This window comes from Dendrobium catenatum, unplaced genomic scaffold (genome assembly GCF_001605985.2).
Source record: "Dendrobium catenatum unplaced genomic scaffold, ASM160598v2 fragScaff_scaffold_621, whole genome shotgun sequence".
NCBI classification, from domain to species: domain Eukaryota; kingdom Viridiplantae; phylum Streptophyta; class Magnoliopsida; order Asparagales; family Orchidaceae; genus Dendrobium; species Dendrobium catenatum.
Window position 1 is genome coordinate 6272616 of NW_021319083.1, and position 17729 is coordinate 6290344.

The 17729-nt window shown below is 31.0% G+C and overlaps 1 protein-coding gene across 1 annotated transcript; it reads right to left on the reverse strand.

Moving 5' to 3' along the window:
- Positions 1-3048: 3048 nt before the first annotated feature.
- LOC110093053 lies at positions 3049-9837 on the reverse strand. The gene is made up of 4 exons (XM_020817808.1): positions 9443-9837; positions 8934-9325; positions 7985-8827; positions 3049-3197 (listed from the first exon to the last, which is right to left on the reverse strand). The coding sequence occupies exons 1-4, from the start codon at positions 9835-9837 to the stop codon at positions 3049-3051; spliced, it is 1779 nt and encodes a 592-aa protein (XP_020673467.1).
- Positions 9838-17729: the final 7892 nt, after the last annotated feature.

The following is a 17729-nucleotide window of genomic DNA, read 5'->3' on the forward strand; positions in this document are numbered from 1 at the left end:
TATTGGCCTATATTAATGTTATTGTTGACAAAGTCAGTGGTAGACAACAATTGGACTATGGTAGTCAGATAATAGTGATTTGAAGAAATTTAGTCATGTGATGATTGTTAAGATATTATGCTTGAGCATTTGCGGTTGGATAATGGTGGTCTGGTGGTCCAGTGATATATATAGTTTGAATATCATAGTCAGTAATGGGTTGGATGATGGCGATCATTGGGTCATTGGCATTAAATGTCAGGTAGAGCTATACAACTTTTCATATTTTCCAAGCTCTTTTCAGATTCAAGTTAAGGCCCTAAGCCTTTTTAAGTGAAATTTTGAAATTTTTAGTCAAATCTCCAAAGCATCCTTTTGGATGGTCTATATTGATTTCCTTTATCATAGATAATTCTTATAATATTTAATTATTTTAATAATAATAATTTAGTGGCCTTGGGCTCATTGGGTTTATCTCATTGAGACACTTGAATTGCTTATAAGCATTCACGATTTGAAGATTCTTAGGTCCTTTAATTAACATCACAAATACTTCATTTGGGTTCATTTGGACTCTGTTAGAATTACCATCACAAATACTTCATTTGGGTTCATTTGGACTCGGTTAGAATTACATTTGGTTGAGGTGTATAGTTTTACTATAAATTTATAGAAATTGAAGTTCGAATAATCTTGAATTAATTCTTGAAGTTTCTAGTTCAAAATTTTCATTGAGATTCATACTTGATTGAATGAATTTTTTAGGTCACTTATCAACGATCAATAAAAGAATGTGAATTGAGTGCCAAAACTTTTTCATGATTAAATCACAAAACCCAAGTGTTTTAAAAATATGTTTTCCACCGTAAATAAACAAAGGAGAGCTGAAAGAGAATCTTCCTTAAGAATGATCCAACTTCAATTCCATAAATATTCCTCTAAAAAGGATGATTCAAATATAAAATTTCGATAACTATGAATAACTAGAAAGAGAGGAGTGATGGCTCAACCCTTTGCAAGAACTTCCTTAATAGATTTCTGATTTGGAGCTTATAAATGTTGGAAGTATTAGTCATTCTCATTATGAAAAGTTGTAGTATAAGTAAATTAAGAAGTGTCTAAGGTTTTGTTTGGGATAACTTGCTTATTGTTTCTAAAGCAACTTTTTAGTACAAAAGTTTTTGAACTAGAAAATTATCTACTAGAAAGCTGCTTAAGAAAATAGTTACGAAACTGCCCCAAACAAAGCCTAACACAAAATCATGAAGACAACAAGAAAAAATGGGTATTTCGAGTTTTTTTTTAGTTAATAAATCATATAAAATCTTCTCAATATAAATTTTCAGATCTTATCATAAGCATTAGATAGGATTTTCCCAGAAATGAGATAATTCATAAAATATCGAAACACATCTAACTAGATTTGTGGTAAACTTACCTAAATTTGTCATTACGTAACATAGTAGTCAACTTGTTTATTTGGTGAACAAATTTATTTAGCTAATAAGGAATGATAACAGCTATGAAGTTAAAGCTTTAATTATGGTGTTTTGATTTTCTAAAGAATAAATATATAAGTTTCATGGTGAAGGGGGATTTACATACATAACATTCAAAATATGAGAATTCATATATATATAACATCTAAATTTTGTTATTTACATCTTCTAGCATACTGTCAACTCTATTAAGGGATCATGTTTGAATTAATATAGGTCATCATTGGGCTAGTCAATATTTCTCCCTGTGAGCTCATGCATGACTTTTGCATCTTCTTCAAATGCTATTGGTCCTGTGGAGGTTTCCCGTCAATGCCATCGCATGGGGAGCTCCTATGAACAAAAGATGGGGAGAACACACATAGATACAAACCATGGATGCTTTCACTTGTGAGCTCTAATGAGTGTGGACCTCTGAAAGGGATCCGCTTAGCAAGGGACAGAGTGCAAAGGGTATACAACCATACCATCCCGAGGGACGAGACAATCGTAGGCCTCCATGCACTTTGCAAGCAGACCAATGGAAGGGCAGATTAGATCACACATATGATTAACCATTGAGGATAGTGGCTCTCGTCAATGCATCCCGATGGGTAATAATATGCATGACCTGATCGAAATAATGGGTTTTTTCCAACCAATATATTAGCTCGAGTGGGGTTTATGTTATGGTGAAATTTTATTTTTCATGGGCGCAAGCTCCCGAGGTTAATTACATCTCAAGCCGAAGCTTTAGAATACTCTTGATTAAGAATCTGACATCATACTTTCTAAAGGGGGGATTGACACAAAGAGGAGACTAGGAAATCCTACTCAAAGGGTAAGAAAGGGTTCAAGTGGGCTTAGTCAACATGCATGATTCATACCAACATACAGAGGAATTAAGGCACTGAGAAAAAAGTGGAGAAAAGGGAAACGACACACTCAAAGGATGTAGATGAAAAGAATGGAGGCGGCGTCATCCATGTGACGTAGATAAGCAAAATTTATAATCCCTAAAGAAAAGGGAACTTACCTACCGATGAAGCCTACTATGAGACACAAAATGTATAGCCTTGAACCCTGAATCTAGAGTGGGTTTAGTGTTCTACACTCAATATTAACACCTGTATCCTAGCTAATACATATGGACTTATATCCTACCTAAAAAGGAAATCTAAATACCACCTAAGCGCATAAAATCCAGGATGTCTGGTTCTTATGTAAGATGGGTGGGTAGATCAGTTATTTGAAGTGAGGCTGACGTCAAGAGAATTTTCTAATTGGTCTTGGACTATTCCTTAGATCACTAGATTTTTCTATTATTTAATTCCTAAAATATTATATTTTTGTTATGAGTAGAAAGGTTTTTAGTCCTTAAAGAGTCTAGTGAAAAGTCAGGCCACATACATGCAAGAAGGAAACCTAGATAAAATATGCAATTTTTCACTATGCACATGAAGTAAACACATTAATATTAATCACCAGAGTAAAGTAAAGAAATAAAGTTCACAATAAGTATCGTATAAGTACAACCCATGGTCTATAGAAAAGTAATGGTGGCCAAGCTCCACCAATAATAACCTGGATTCTAATCATACTGAATGATGCAAGTCTTAAAAGCAAGACATTTCATCTTGAAGTCTTCATCTTCAAGTGGATTGTCCTCCTCTGGATCATCTTTTAGATCATCTCCTTTGGGCTTCGTAAGGTTTGCCCTCCAAAAGGCTTTAGTAATTTCTGAAGTACATACAGAAAATGTCATTAGTTTTAAAGCTTAACAATTTTTGCCTCCTTCTTATTAGCGCTGTATGAGAACAACCACCTATAGAGGACAACGTCAGTATTAAAGGCGCCCCTAACCCATGGGCGATCTATCGCACAAATCACATAATTAGCTAAATAAAGAAGACATAATAATGAAATAACCATCATATCAATCACAACATATCAAAGCAAATAAAATCAATCAATTATATGAGCCACATCGGCCCTAATCCTAGAGCTAGAAGTGGTACCCTAGCAAGTCTATGTGTGTGTAGTAGGTTTTTGTGGCTTTGGATAGTCCTATGTCAGGTAGTTAGTCCAAGTTGTTTCGTGTTCAGGTTTGTTGGAGATCAAAAGGAAAAATTTTGATTAAAGTTTAAATATTAATGAATTAGGGTTTGATTTTAGTTGACTTAGTCTATGGATCCATTTTAATGCTTAGGATAGTGATCTTTAAAGTTTAAGTTGCCTTAATGGATTTCTGAAGGTCTCGGGCCCTCTTATTTATTAAGCTAAGGGGGTCCAAAAGGTCACTATTAGAAATATGCTAGGTTTAGGGGTTGTAGCATTTTAAATAAATATTAGGCCTTAAGGGGAGAATATGGACTATGAGTTTGTTGGATTTGGAGTTTTCTATGCAAAGTTATAAATTTTAGAAATTTTGTGCCCTCATTAATGAACTATGGTTGACCGAAGAATTGACTTTTTAATTTAGATTAGTTTTTGGAAACTTAATATTTTTAATAAATACTAAATTTTAATTAAATTTGAATGCCTTTTAGTTTTTCCAATTTGGAATTTTTTGAAATTAGTTATGAATTATTATAGTTGGCGCAATTAATGAATTATTGAAATTATTTAATAAATGGGATATTTTAGGAGTTCTGATTCAAACCAGCTTCAAATTGCTTGGAATCACCCCCAAAGGTCAGAAATAACCTAAAGAGATGTTCTTAAGTGTTTGGAAAAAATTAAGAATTTTTAATAATTTTTATTATTTAATCTAATTAAAAAAGCAATTTTTAATTAAAGTTAATTTAAGGTTCATATTAAAGTTCAATTAAAGGGATTTTAATTTTTTGAGATTAAAGATTAAAATTTGAAGAGTTTGATATAATATGGGTAATTTTATGATTTAATATAAATTTATTATAATTTTTTGAAATTATTGGGGCTTAATTAAGGGTTAAATTAGATTTTATTGATTAAGGGAGTTTGAAGGCTTCTAAAAAATCTTAGAAAATTTTGGAAGGTTTAGGATGTGACTAAGTTTGTGTTCAAAATTTCATGTCAATCAAGAATCTATCATAGCTCCTAGAATTTTTCTAAGTTCACTAGATAGGTCTTTAATTATTATCCTTAGAATGTCGCTATATTAAGTAGGCTTAAATTCAAATTAATGACTAATCCTTAGGGTAATATAAGGGAAATGTAATAAAATAAAACTCATTAAATCCTAATATCTAGGAGGGCCTAAGCTTAATACTCATGCGTCCTACACATGCAAAAGATGACAAAAATAGTAATTAAACATGCTTATCAATGCGATTAGTGAATGATTGGAACTCACACACCCAATATATATATAAATTATATATAATATATATATATATATATATATATATATAATATATATATATATATATTATATATATATAATATATATATATTATATATATATATATATATAGTTTAAAAATAGAATAATTAAAACATAGTTTTATATTCATACTCATGGAAGATCCACGGGTCATCAAAGTTAGGATTCAAAATAATTTCAAATAATTTTTAATTTAAAAATAATTAATATTTTAATTATTTAAATAGTAATTAAGTAAATAATTATTTAAATATAAATAAATAAATAAATAAAATACTTTTTATTACCTAAAAAAATTTTAAATTTAAATACATATTTTTTTGAAATATGAGGTATTATGCAAAAATATCTAATTTAAAATGCCTTAGTTATGAATTATTGAAGTTTAAAGTAATTAAAAGATTTTAAATAATTTAAAAAATAATAAAGTATTAAAAATAATTACTAAATCCAATCAAAATAAATATTAAAGCTTTTGATTTTTTAAAATATATTTCAATAATAATAACATAATTATTTAAAGAAATACTTTAAAATTAGATTTAATTATTATTAATAAAAATAGTTAAGTATTTAATTATTTAAATAATAAAAGTACTTAAAATTAAAATTTTAAACCAAAATTTAAAAATTAAATATTTAAAATAATATTCTTATTACAAATTAAAACAAAAGACATATTTTTTTTTAGTATTTATAACTATTATTTAAAAATAACTAATTAATAAAAAGTATTACTAAATATATAATAATATATAGTAGTTATTTAAAAATAATTAAATATTAAATCAAGTTTTAAGTTAAAATAATTTAAAAATCGTTTGAAATCATAAAATATTATTTTAAAATAAGACTTTAATTTTTTTTAGAATTTTTTAATTATTTATAATTAATTATTACTTAAAAGTATTAAATACTTGATAATAAAAATAATTATAAAACATACTTAATATTTTAAATCAATTTTATTTTTGTTAAAGAGGAGTATTTTCTAAAAAATTTAATATAAATTACACAATTTTTTTATTTAAAAATAATTTATAGCAATTTTTTAAAGGTTTCTGATAAAAAAATAATTAAAAAAAAAAACTAATTAAAATTAATTAAACGAAATCGGCGGCAGCGGCATATGTGGCAAGCTCTGATTAGCAGATGAAACTGCGACTGATATTGGCAATAATGTGCGGCAAAATAGGGTCTGTTGGATAAGTCCACGCGGTTTTACTTATCCGTGTCAGCGAGGCGTAATAACCGTTGGATTGAGTGATGTTTTAATTTGAATCAATGGTTGAGATCTTGCCAGACCAAGAGACCCACCGCGAGATGGCTAAACAGGGATAGTTGATCGAGCGATCAATAGCCCAAAAACTGTGCACACCATATACGTTACGGACTAAATCCTAGAAACGATTATTTGTCTCATTCTCCAAAATGGTTTGGTCAATTAATGAAATTTTAAACATACAATTTATGATTTAAGAACATTAATGGGTTGTCAAAATAGCATCTTAAAATGAGCTCTTCGAAAAGCTAAAATACTCTAAGTGTAAATTAACCTAGGGTTGAGCTTTTTACCTAATCCACATCGTGGATTCAGGTGATCTTGGCTTATTGCACTTGTAGACAATCCACGCTCCTATTTATAGAAGAAATCATATTATAAAAAGCTCTAGATCAACTAAAATTTATCTTGGAAGGTAAATGGCCTCGGTTTGCCGGAGATCTCACTGCCGACGAGTGTAAGTCGATGGGTTTGGCTTGGGAAAAGTGGGGAGAGGTCAAGTGAGCTCACACACACCAAAACTTGGGCTTGGAGAGAATATGATGCAAAAATCCCCTCTAGGATGCCCTAAACACTTTATTTAAAGTCCAAGGCTCAACATGGACAGCCTAGATTGAATCTAGGGTTGATTAGGAGGGAAAACCAAGTTATTTGGCCTTGGTTTGCATTAGGGATCATTATGAAAGCATTCGAGACATTTAATAGGTTTAATTTGTATCAAATAAGCCAAATTTGACCCAATAAGACTTGGGTTGACCAAGTCAAAGATTGACATGGTCAACTTGGTCAATTGGGTCAAAGAGATAGAGGGGTTGAGCCAAAGGAGTCATGGAATGATTTGGATTTGAATTAGGCTCACATGGGCTTAATGGGTCAACTTTTGTTAAAAACACACTTTCAGTAATTAAATAATTCAATTAAATAATAAACCTAAAAAATTCGTAACTAATTTTCAGAAAACTCTAAAATGAGCAAACTCAAAGTTATTGGACTTCTTTTAGAGTATAAATATCAAACTTCTAGAAGTCACTAAAAATTAAAAAGCTAACTGTTTGGTCTTTTTTTTTTTTTAAGATGCACCAAATTGCATTAAGAATAGAAAAAGGAACTAATTATAATTGCTAGTATGATCACATTCGTCCTTGATTAATTTCAACAACAAGGATGGAATGTTATCAAAAGAAAAGCTATCAAAAGTAAAACTCTTATCTAAAGCCATAGTAGCACAATAATTAGCTACTTTATTACAACTTCTAGGAATGTGAAGAAATATCACTTTATTGAAATCATCCAATAAGTATAGCTCTTTAACCGGCCACCTATCCACATGCCAAAATTCCTTCTTTAACAAATTTTGAATGAATGTAATAATGCTGATGTTGTCACACTTAATAATCACTCCTTTACACTCAAGCATCCATCTCCGAATGAAGTGTCTCACTGTACATACCGCCTCCAGCTCTAACTGAGCTATATCCCAGTGAATCTTACTCTTCCCAAATGCAAGAATAAACCTACCTTTATGATCTCTGAAGACTCCTCCGATTCTAGCAATATTTGAACTGAGCAATGAAGTATCCACGTTGATCTTAATCTAATCTATCGGTGGAGGGCACCAAGCTTTTGAAGACTCCCGAAGGAGATTAGTACCCCAACAATCTAGATATGGACTAGACTTATACATGGCCAAAGATAGAGCATTTGTAGCTACTAACAAACATGGTAAAGCAGACTTACCATGTTTAACTTCATTCCCGTTCTTCCAATTAAGATACAAAATGGTGCATCAAATTCTAACAATTCTAGAGTTCTTCTTTGTTAATCTCCTAAGCTTCTGTAAACACTCCTCCAACTACTGAAAAATAGGAATATGAATACCCCAATCACGCAATTTCACAATAGTATCAACAAAATATCTACACATAACCATGATATGCTCATAGTCCTCAAACATCTGACATCCTCTAGCACACTGGTCATTAAAGGAAATTCTGCGGTATTTAAGAAAGTAATTGGTGGGAATCGCAGATTTGCTAAGCCTCCACCAGGAAATCTCCACCTTCTTATTGAGTTTCAACTTCTTAAGCCCATTACCATATCCATCATCATCATCAGGATATCTATACTTCATCAAGTTCTCGTATGACAAGGCTGAAATTGTTTTACCCGAAAACATACTTAGCAATTCCAACTGATCCTCCACCCTATTAGAATCAATTTGAATTTGACTAATTAATAAAACAAGATCTGTATGGAACAACTGCTGAAGCAAATCATAGTTCCAGCTGCCATCTGATATAAGATGTTGTACAATCATATCTTCCAATGCAGCACAATTCGCAAATGTAGGCCACATATCCATACATTTGTCTAGCAACCATACATCTTTAAGTACATTTATCTTACAATCATTTCCCACCTTCCACTTTACAACATTTCTCAAATTCCTTCCACCATCCAGTAGAATCTTCCACGCACTAGAGCTGGTCTTCATGTGTGAACCATTCATCACATCAGTTCCATACTTGGCCCTGACGGTTCTATGAAACAGAGATTCTGGCTTATGTAGGTAATTACACGTCAGTCTTGCTCTGAGAGAACCAATTCTAAGCATAGGAGAATGCACTCCCAGCCCCCCGATATCTCTTGGTTTACATATCTCCCCCCCAAGCAACATAATGCATACTCCTCTTCCCATCAGGTTTATGCCATATAAAGCCTCTACAAAGTTTTTCCAACTCATATAACATTCTTTTTGGGATCAAAGAATGTGTCATTAAAAAGTTCGGCATTGATGAAAGAGAAGTTTCAATAAGAGTGAGTTTACCTCCCATTGGCAAAGACTTCTTCCCCCAAGTATTAAGTCTTTCCATAACCTGGCTCAACAATTCTTGGAAATCTGCCATCCTTAACAAGTTAAGATAAATCCTCACACCCAAATAACTCATTTCTTTCACAACTTTGAAGCCAATCACTCTAGCAATCTTCTTCTTCAAATGGTGTCTAACAGCTTTACCATATAAAATCTGAGATTTACTAGCATTAATTCTCTGTCCCGTCCACTTACAAAAGTCCTCAACAATAACCTTTAAGGCTTTAGCAATGGCCAATGAAACCTGAGAGAAAACTAGTACGTCATCTGCATAAAGAAGATGTGTGATCTTAGGAACACCATGAGAGACACGGATACCGAGAACCTGCCCCCTTTGTTTCAAAGAACTTGAAATAAGTTGAGAACACGTGATGAAAAGATAAGGTGACAGTGGACATCCTTAGCGAAATCCACTTTGAGCAATGATCCACTTAGAGTTCTTCCCATTGATGATGATAGAAAACCTTACATTCACAACACACTCCATGAGAACATTAGAAAAAAAGGTGGGAAAACCATACCATTTAAGTATTTGACAAAGCGTCGGCCAACCCATACTATCATACGTCTGCTTCATGTCCAACTTAATAGCCATCAACCCTTTCTTGTTCTTAGAAATTTTAAATTTGTGAAAGACTTCATGAGCCAACAAACAATGCTCTGAAATAGATCTATCAGGAATAAATGCCATTTGTTCTTCTGAAATCATTGTGGAAATGCACTTCTTTAATCTATTAACTAGCATAGAAGCAACGATCTTATAATTAGTCTGGCAAAGACTAATTGGCCTATAGTTGGATGGAACTAAAGGATTCTTAACTTTAGAAATCAACACAATAAGTGTATTCTTCCATTCCATGTTCATATGTCCAGAAATTAAGAATTTTTTGACAGCATTCCAAAGAGCTTTATAAACAATAGTCCAATAACATTTGTAAAATGAAGAAGTGACTCCATCCATACTTGGGGACTATTTGCTTCCCTGTTGGAAAATCGAAATTCGCAGCTCTTCCATAGAAAAACTTGTAGCCAGCAAATTAACATCCTCATCCTTCAACATTTGATTTTCTGTAATTGTAGGCCAATCCGATAGTGTATATTCCCTGAATTTTCATTTTTCTTCAAAAAATTGTAAGAATACTTTCTCTATTTGATCATCCTCTTCTATCAAATTGTTGTTGGCATCTTTAACTTGTCTTATACGATTACCATTTATCTTTGCCGACGCATAACTGTTTGGTCAACCATAGTTCAAAAACACAAAAAAAAAAAATCATAGTTAAAAAATACATCCAAACTTTAAAAAATTATAACTAATTTTAGAAAAATTTAAATCCAACAAACTTAGTGTCATTTTACTCAATTTAGGATCTTGTATTTATAAAAAAATATTAAAACTCTATAATTCAATCTAAATTAAAAAGTAAAAAAAATTAAACCATTCTTTTTATAAATTAAAATAATTCATAAAATTTATAAATTAAACAAATGGTCAAAATTCCAACAAATATTAATCCAATCAATAAAATTAGATAGCCAATCTCAAAATACATAAAAATACTCTAATGATGAAGTTTTTAGGATGGATCACCTTGAGTTATTGAGCTATATATTCTAAGGAGGCCTGGTTCCTCAAGCCTGTTGTGATAACACCAAAAATGAATTCAATGCAGTGCAAAACTATAAAATCAACTTATCATTAATTAGTTAAACAAAGTTAAATCATTAATACAACTACATCAATCAAATTTTTATGATGGACTATCTCGAGCTGCTGGACTACATGTCCTAAGGGGGTCTGGTTCCTCGAGCCCGTTGTAACAATGCCACTAATCGATTGATAACAAATAAAAAAAATATTAATCTAATGAGTTAAATCATTAAATAATTAACTTAAAAATTATTAATTCTTAATTTAAACCAATTAAATCAATTAAATAATATTGGTTACTATTGGATAACCAGGGCCTAAAATGTTATTAACTTAGCACTAAGAAAGGTAAAATAAATTTTACAGCCCTGGTATAAACAAAGGTAGTAATCACTCAATAATTAAAACTCATTTTAAAATGAACATCAAGTCACTAATATTTTAACTTGAATTAAATCTTCTTTGACCCATAACAAATAAAAACCACTAGAAAACTTCAACAACTATTCAATATAGAACACAACCAAGCCATACAACCTGATGCACACACTTAGATGATTTGTTAGGACTACCACTTCTAGTTTTAGGCTAGACCGTTGTTCTTTCTTTTTATGATACTTGTATGTCAAGATTTTTTGTGGATTTTACTATATACTGGTTATAATAAATTGATTGATATGATGTCTATTGATGTGCTAATTTTATTATGTTTTCTATGTATTTATGTGATGGGATTTAGATTTATCATAGGTTAAGAATGATATGGATGTTAACAAATTTTTTTATAGGTAGCCATAGTCATGTAAGGCTACAAAAAATAGGGCTAAATTAAAATTTAATTAATATTTTTTTTACAGGTGCTAAAAATTGCTAAGCCTCTTAAGTATAAAAGAAGTATGGCAAAGTGATTTTGATTGTTCAAATATGAGTAAATAAAATTATATAACTACTTGGGTTTATGTTGATGATTTTGATTATAACTACTTAGGATAAACATGCATGCAAGTTATTTTAGAGTCTTTTAATTTTTCATATGTAATTTGAATTCAATTTTAAGTTGTGAAAGTTAATTTTAAATAGGATATTATTCATACAATTTGAAGTTTAGAGAGAAGGGAAACATCTCTTAGGGGAGAGTTCTTTTCATTTTGAGATTTAAAATAGGATGATTTGAAAATTCAAAGAGGAAAGAAACACCCCTTCAGGGAGGAGTTCTTTTCATTTGAGTACTTGGACAAGTCGAATATATGGAGCTCGTAGATAGGAGGAATACAAAGAAACGAGGACTTCAAAAATACCTCATTTTAAAATTATTTATATCCTCTTTAGGATTAGAATTTAGGTTGTTATCAGTGGTACTCAACCACTTTTAATTTTTGCAGACCCCAGTTTGTAATTAAGTAGTATTTATCACATGGACTTGTACATTTATGTGATATATTTTGATTATGTTATTTGGTTGCTGTATTTACTTTTGCTCATTAGGAGTTTCATAAATCTTCATAGGCTTCTTTCTTGCATGTCGATTTTGTTTTAGCCTGGATGTATTAGGAGCTCTTTAAAGATATTTTTTTATTCATAACTAAATAAAAATTTTTGGCCGACATAAAAGAAAATTGATCTTAAGAAGTAAGCTCATGCATGCTAACAGTCTCATGCATACATATTATAACTTCACTTCTTTATTAAACATCTCCCTACCTATGAGTTATGGCAGACCATCTGGCCTCTTAAGGTGCAGCTCTATCTAAGAAATGTTGTGTAATCTCTTGGAAAAAAAATTATTATCTATGCCAAAATTTTAAATTCTTTCATATGATTTATACATACAAGGTCAATCAGCATATATTGCATTAAAAATAATTAAATTAATAAAATTTTAATTTCATTCGAGTATAATTATCTATAAGCAAAAGGGCCGATTAGAAAATTCTCAAGATGTCGGTCCTAATTTCTCAAAACTTAAACAATAACTTTACTCATCTTCATAAAGACCAGACTCATGATTTTAAAGCGTTACGTTGTTAGCTGGCTCCTAAATCCAAGCCATGATAAGTCCATATTTGCATACCTTATAGCTAGGTTCGGGCTATTATAGTATAGTGCCCAAATTAGATTTAGGATCTATGGCGTACACAAAATCATAAGTCCCCAATTTCAAAAATATAATCCCAACATTCTAATTAATTGCCAATCCAAATTAATTTTTTTTCCTAAATTAAAAATATAAATCCAAATATATAGAATAGATAGGGGTGTTTCTAAATTGTTTCAGAATCCCAAGACACGTCCTACCATTCCTCCATTATCTTTCAAAAATAAGTTTTCAAAATTTGATCCAAACCCATTTGGAATTCCAATATCATTCATTTGATGTCAATCCTTGGAATTTCAAAAATAAACTTTATACCATTATTTTAATTAGAAGTGTTCGTAGGAAGCACATACTTCCTATGATGTAATTAACTAGAAGGCTTACCTTTATAAGAGATTTAAGACCCTAGATTGATTTAAAAATTAATTAATTCTCTTTGAAAAATCAAAATCAAAGACGATCATTATCATCATATTTAAATGATTGATAATAAACGATATTTTCTTTCTTTGGGAAGATATATCATTTACTATTATGATTTTGATTATGAATTAATGACAATACATCTAATTATCATAGCTAAATACTCAATCAAACACCATTTTGACCCTCCAGGGTCATGTATAATTCCTTCTTGATTTTGACTATGATAATTAGGATGAGAGTTATAGTTTCATAATTTAAACCTATTAAAAAATGATATTGTCACCTTCCAAGATAATATATTATTCATAATGATGAGTTTGGATATAAAACTAAAAAAAATTCAAAAGCCTATAAAATTTCAAATTTTCTCAAAGAAATTACAATTTCAATTGCTTTGCATTTTTTCCGAAGCAAAAACACAGACCAGGAAAATAGATACAATGAATGACAGATTCACATATCACATACTCATACTTATACGTATGGAGTTTAATTGATACAACATCCATAATTGCATAGATTTGATTTACCTACATAGCAGACATATAACATCTTTACAAATACATAATATATTGATATGACCAATTTACTTTCATGAATTAAATAAAATAACTGAATACACCATCAATGTATTTACTTGTCGGTTTATGCATTTTAGTGCAACAATTCTAATTTCTATTTTATTTATTCTCTCTTACTGATCATATTGATTTATATTTTAGAGACTGGTCATTGATTTTTTTGAATACTATTGATGTTATTGCGTGAGATGATCATGCATTGTGATTCAGAAGATCTTGTATTCAAGGCTTTGGTGATTTTGGGTTTCTATTGGGTTTTATAGGTTCATTATGTAGATTTTACTTATTTTAGATCAGTGAAGAAGTTCAAACACTATGGAGTCGAGTGAGGTTGTTTGAGATTTTCATATTCTTCTTTTGTTTTATATATTTTGTTTATTCTTTTATAGTCAAGAGCTTTGTGATAAATCGATATTGTTGACCTCATGACTATTATAAATTAAATTTTGATGAATGAATATAATGAATGATTTTGATGTATATGATTTTTAATTATTTCATCAGACTAAATTATTATGATGATTTTGTAGGAGCTCTTGTAAAAATGATTAAAAGGTAAAAAGATACTATTATTCGAATTTAGGTCTTGGAGCCTAACATACATTTCTTAATATATGCCCAATCTAATATATTTACTCTTCTAACCTAGTCATCAGAAGGCTGGCATTTTTTGTGATCAAACCATCTAAGGAGACTCTTTTTAATCTGATCTACCACTAGAGCTACTCCAACTTTTTCATGTATATACTTGGTTTACATTATATCTCTAAGAGCGAAGACATTCATCCACTTGAGTATCCTCATCTCCACAACACTTAACTTAATTGTATGTTTCTCTTTTAATGGCCAACATTCAGTGCAATAAAGCATTATGGGTCTCACCATCATCTTATAGAATATTTTGTTAAGTTTGAGAGGTACTATATTATATCACACAGCAGGCCCAATGCATTCCTCCACTTCCACCATCCATCTTGAATTCTACTAATAATTCCCAAACAAATAAAAGAGATATTTCTCTAATTTTTACTATTATGAGGCATATAAAGTTAAATATTTCAAAATAAAATGGTTTAAGAATGAGTAAATCACATATAAATTATTTTAAAGAAATATTTATATAAATCATTGTTTGATTGTTTTAATCACCTATATAAATTAACATTTAATTTTAGTATAAAATCATAAAATCAAATTAAGAAAGTTTAATTTTTTAAGCATGGGATGAATCTCAAATAACTTTATGGGATTATATTAGTGTTTAATATATCTACAAAGAGTCGAAGATAATGCAATCATTACCAAAGAATTTAAATGGCCTATTCAAATCCAAATACACAAAAATATTATATATTTGGAGCATATAAAGACTTTGAGACCAAATCTGAAGCCATACACATAACTAGAGGGTGAGGTTAATTTGTTTCCAAAATCTTGATAATTTGAAAAATAATCTTTCTGAAACATCTATAATAAAAATTCATCATCTAGTTATCATATTTGATCAAACACTCATTACCCTTAATAACTAAATAGCGACCCACACATGAAATTAGGCATGTGGTTGGGTGCATATCAACCTTATCTAGGAAGAACCTGTGAGTGTGATGTGCCAGATCCCTTAAAGCAGTGCAGTATGCATACCATGAGGATAATAATATTTGTGTAAACTATTGGCAGGGTGTATAGACCAAAACAGATGTGTGGGTGACATATGTAAGGCCCTTTAGAGGGCTGCACTATACAAACCTACTACTTACCTAGACATTTTATGGTACTTGTTGAAAGTCTAATATAGGCATTTAGGAGGTATGAGCTAGGAACATTAAAGGGGAAATTCACACATACTCTTGAATAAACTTTTAAGCTAGAGAAAGTATGTGGATGACTGCACATAGCCCTTTTGAGAGTTCCCAGTACTCCAATGCTCAAGAAACCTAGGGGGAGTATGCAAGGCCCTTTCATGGGAACAATTATTAGATCTTTCGATTGGACGTAGAAGAACGTCCGGTCGGTACTAAAATCCCCCAAAAAACTCCGTATTTGCTCGGTATTGCTAGGTATTATTTGGTAATAACAATTATTAGGCCCTTTCATGGTGGTGCATTATACAAACCTCAAAGGAGTGTGTAAGGTCATTATGATGGGGCCTACTACACCAAACCTTAAGTGACCTATAAGAGATGTTAGTAGAGAATGTCCATGAACCTTTAGAGGGGTTTAGGGACACTATTCCTAGAGTTTGAATAACCTTTTAAATGGTCTTAATATACTATCTTGAAGTAACCTACGATAAGGATATAAATTGTCCTTTTGATGGGTCATAATAAACAATTCCTAAAGTGAACAAAAAGGAGAGAGAAGATATGCACATACCTTTTTAACGATCCTAATACACCATCTAAATAACTTGTATAGCCCTTTTTATGGGTCCCAATACACCATTCCCAAAGTATCCTATAACATATAAGTACTGGTTAAAGAACCCAACGTGAGTATGTTGTTGGATGATGTAAGACTCTTTAGAGGAGCATGATGCGCAAAACAAAGTTTCTTACAAAAATGCCAGCACTAGCTAAAGAGTTAATATAATATATAACATAATTATGTAAGGAATCTTAGAAGGGTGCAATCAATATTCTCTTGGATAGTAGGTACTTTCTTATTTGGTTTCGAGCTAGAGCAAATGAGTTGTTGAGCTTAAGCATTGAGGATATGCTAGTCTCTTTAAAGGGGTGTAGTGCATGTTTGAGCAAAGTGCATGCCAACCCTAACTAAAGAACCAAAGTTAGAAGCAGAGGGGAAATATGTAAGTCTCATTAAAGGGGCTAAGTATATACTCCAAGTAATGCACATAGTAGTCATAGTTATAGATCCAAAACATACAATATAGAGGGTTATATGCAAGGCAATTAAGAGGATGCAATACATATTATAAGTACTAATACTGTTAGGCTCATGCCAACCCTTGTGCTAGGAGCTGAAGTAGGAAGATGAGAAATGTCTCGAGTCCCTCTAAGGAGACCCCTCTCCATCAATAGATGATGGAGGAATGACTCATGGAGCCACAATCAAAGAAAACTAGCCTCTCAATAATAAAACGAAGACAATGGTGCAAAAGGAATGTTTGATGTACTGAAATATTTCACTTTTATAAGAGAATATTTAAGTTTTGTTAATCCATATAATACTTAGAAAGGTAAAGATGGGGTGAAGCTTAGCCTTGTTTTAAATTTATAAGATATTATATAATTTAAAGGAATTAGCGAATCTCAAATTCATCTCTAAGAGGACATAACCATCACTTGCAAAGTACATACTCAATATTATTTCTTTGAGGTTTAACACATTATAACATAGTTTTCTAATATGATGGAAGGACAACCCAATCAATCCCCTTGTTTAGAAATCACTGAGCTTAGATCTATTAGTGAAACACTCCAAATTGGTTATATATATTTTTTCTCATTGTATTTTCATGACATGACATTTTATTTTCTTAACTATATATATATCTACTATTATAAAAGGGGCTTGAGTTTCCTTTCTCCAACAAATCTTGTTCATCCGTTCTACTTATTTTTTAATTATCCTGGCCGTCCATTCTATTAAAAATATTTAATAAATAAAAAAATTCACATTATATAAAACTCATTTAATTTTACCGCCCCTCGAGATTCATAAGTTCTGTTTTCCTATTTATATTCTTCACTGCATGTTTTTGTTGACCTCATTTTTGTATGAGGTCACTGAGACCATTCCAGACTCCAGATCAATCTTGACCCTAGGATCTACTCTAGAGCTCAGGATTCATCCATACTCTAGATTCCAAATCCTAGAAGATCATGACCTCAATCCATTCCAGATCTCAACTCAATTTGAGTCTCAATCAAAACCAGACTTCAGTCCAGTTCAAAACCCAAACTTCAGTTAAAACTCTAATCCTGCATCTGTCAAACTTCAACCCTGTCCTACCACTCATGATCATGCCAAATGAT

Bases quoted from the DNA above. Each gene is read 5' to 3' on its own strand.
- LOC110093053 (XM_020817808.1), bottom strand. From the start codon at position 9,837: ATGGAATGGAAGAATACACTTATTGTGTTGATTTCTAAAGTTAAGAAT. The intron at 8,828-8,933 runs GTAAACTCACTC...AAAACTTTGTAG, and splicing joins GAAGTCTTTGCCAATGGGAG to AGGCTTTATATGGCATAAAC. The intron at 3,198-7,984 runs GTATTCATATTC...TATGTACTTCAG, and splicing joins TGTGAAATTGCGTGATTGGG to AAATTACTAAAGCCTTTTGG.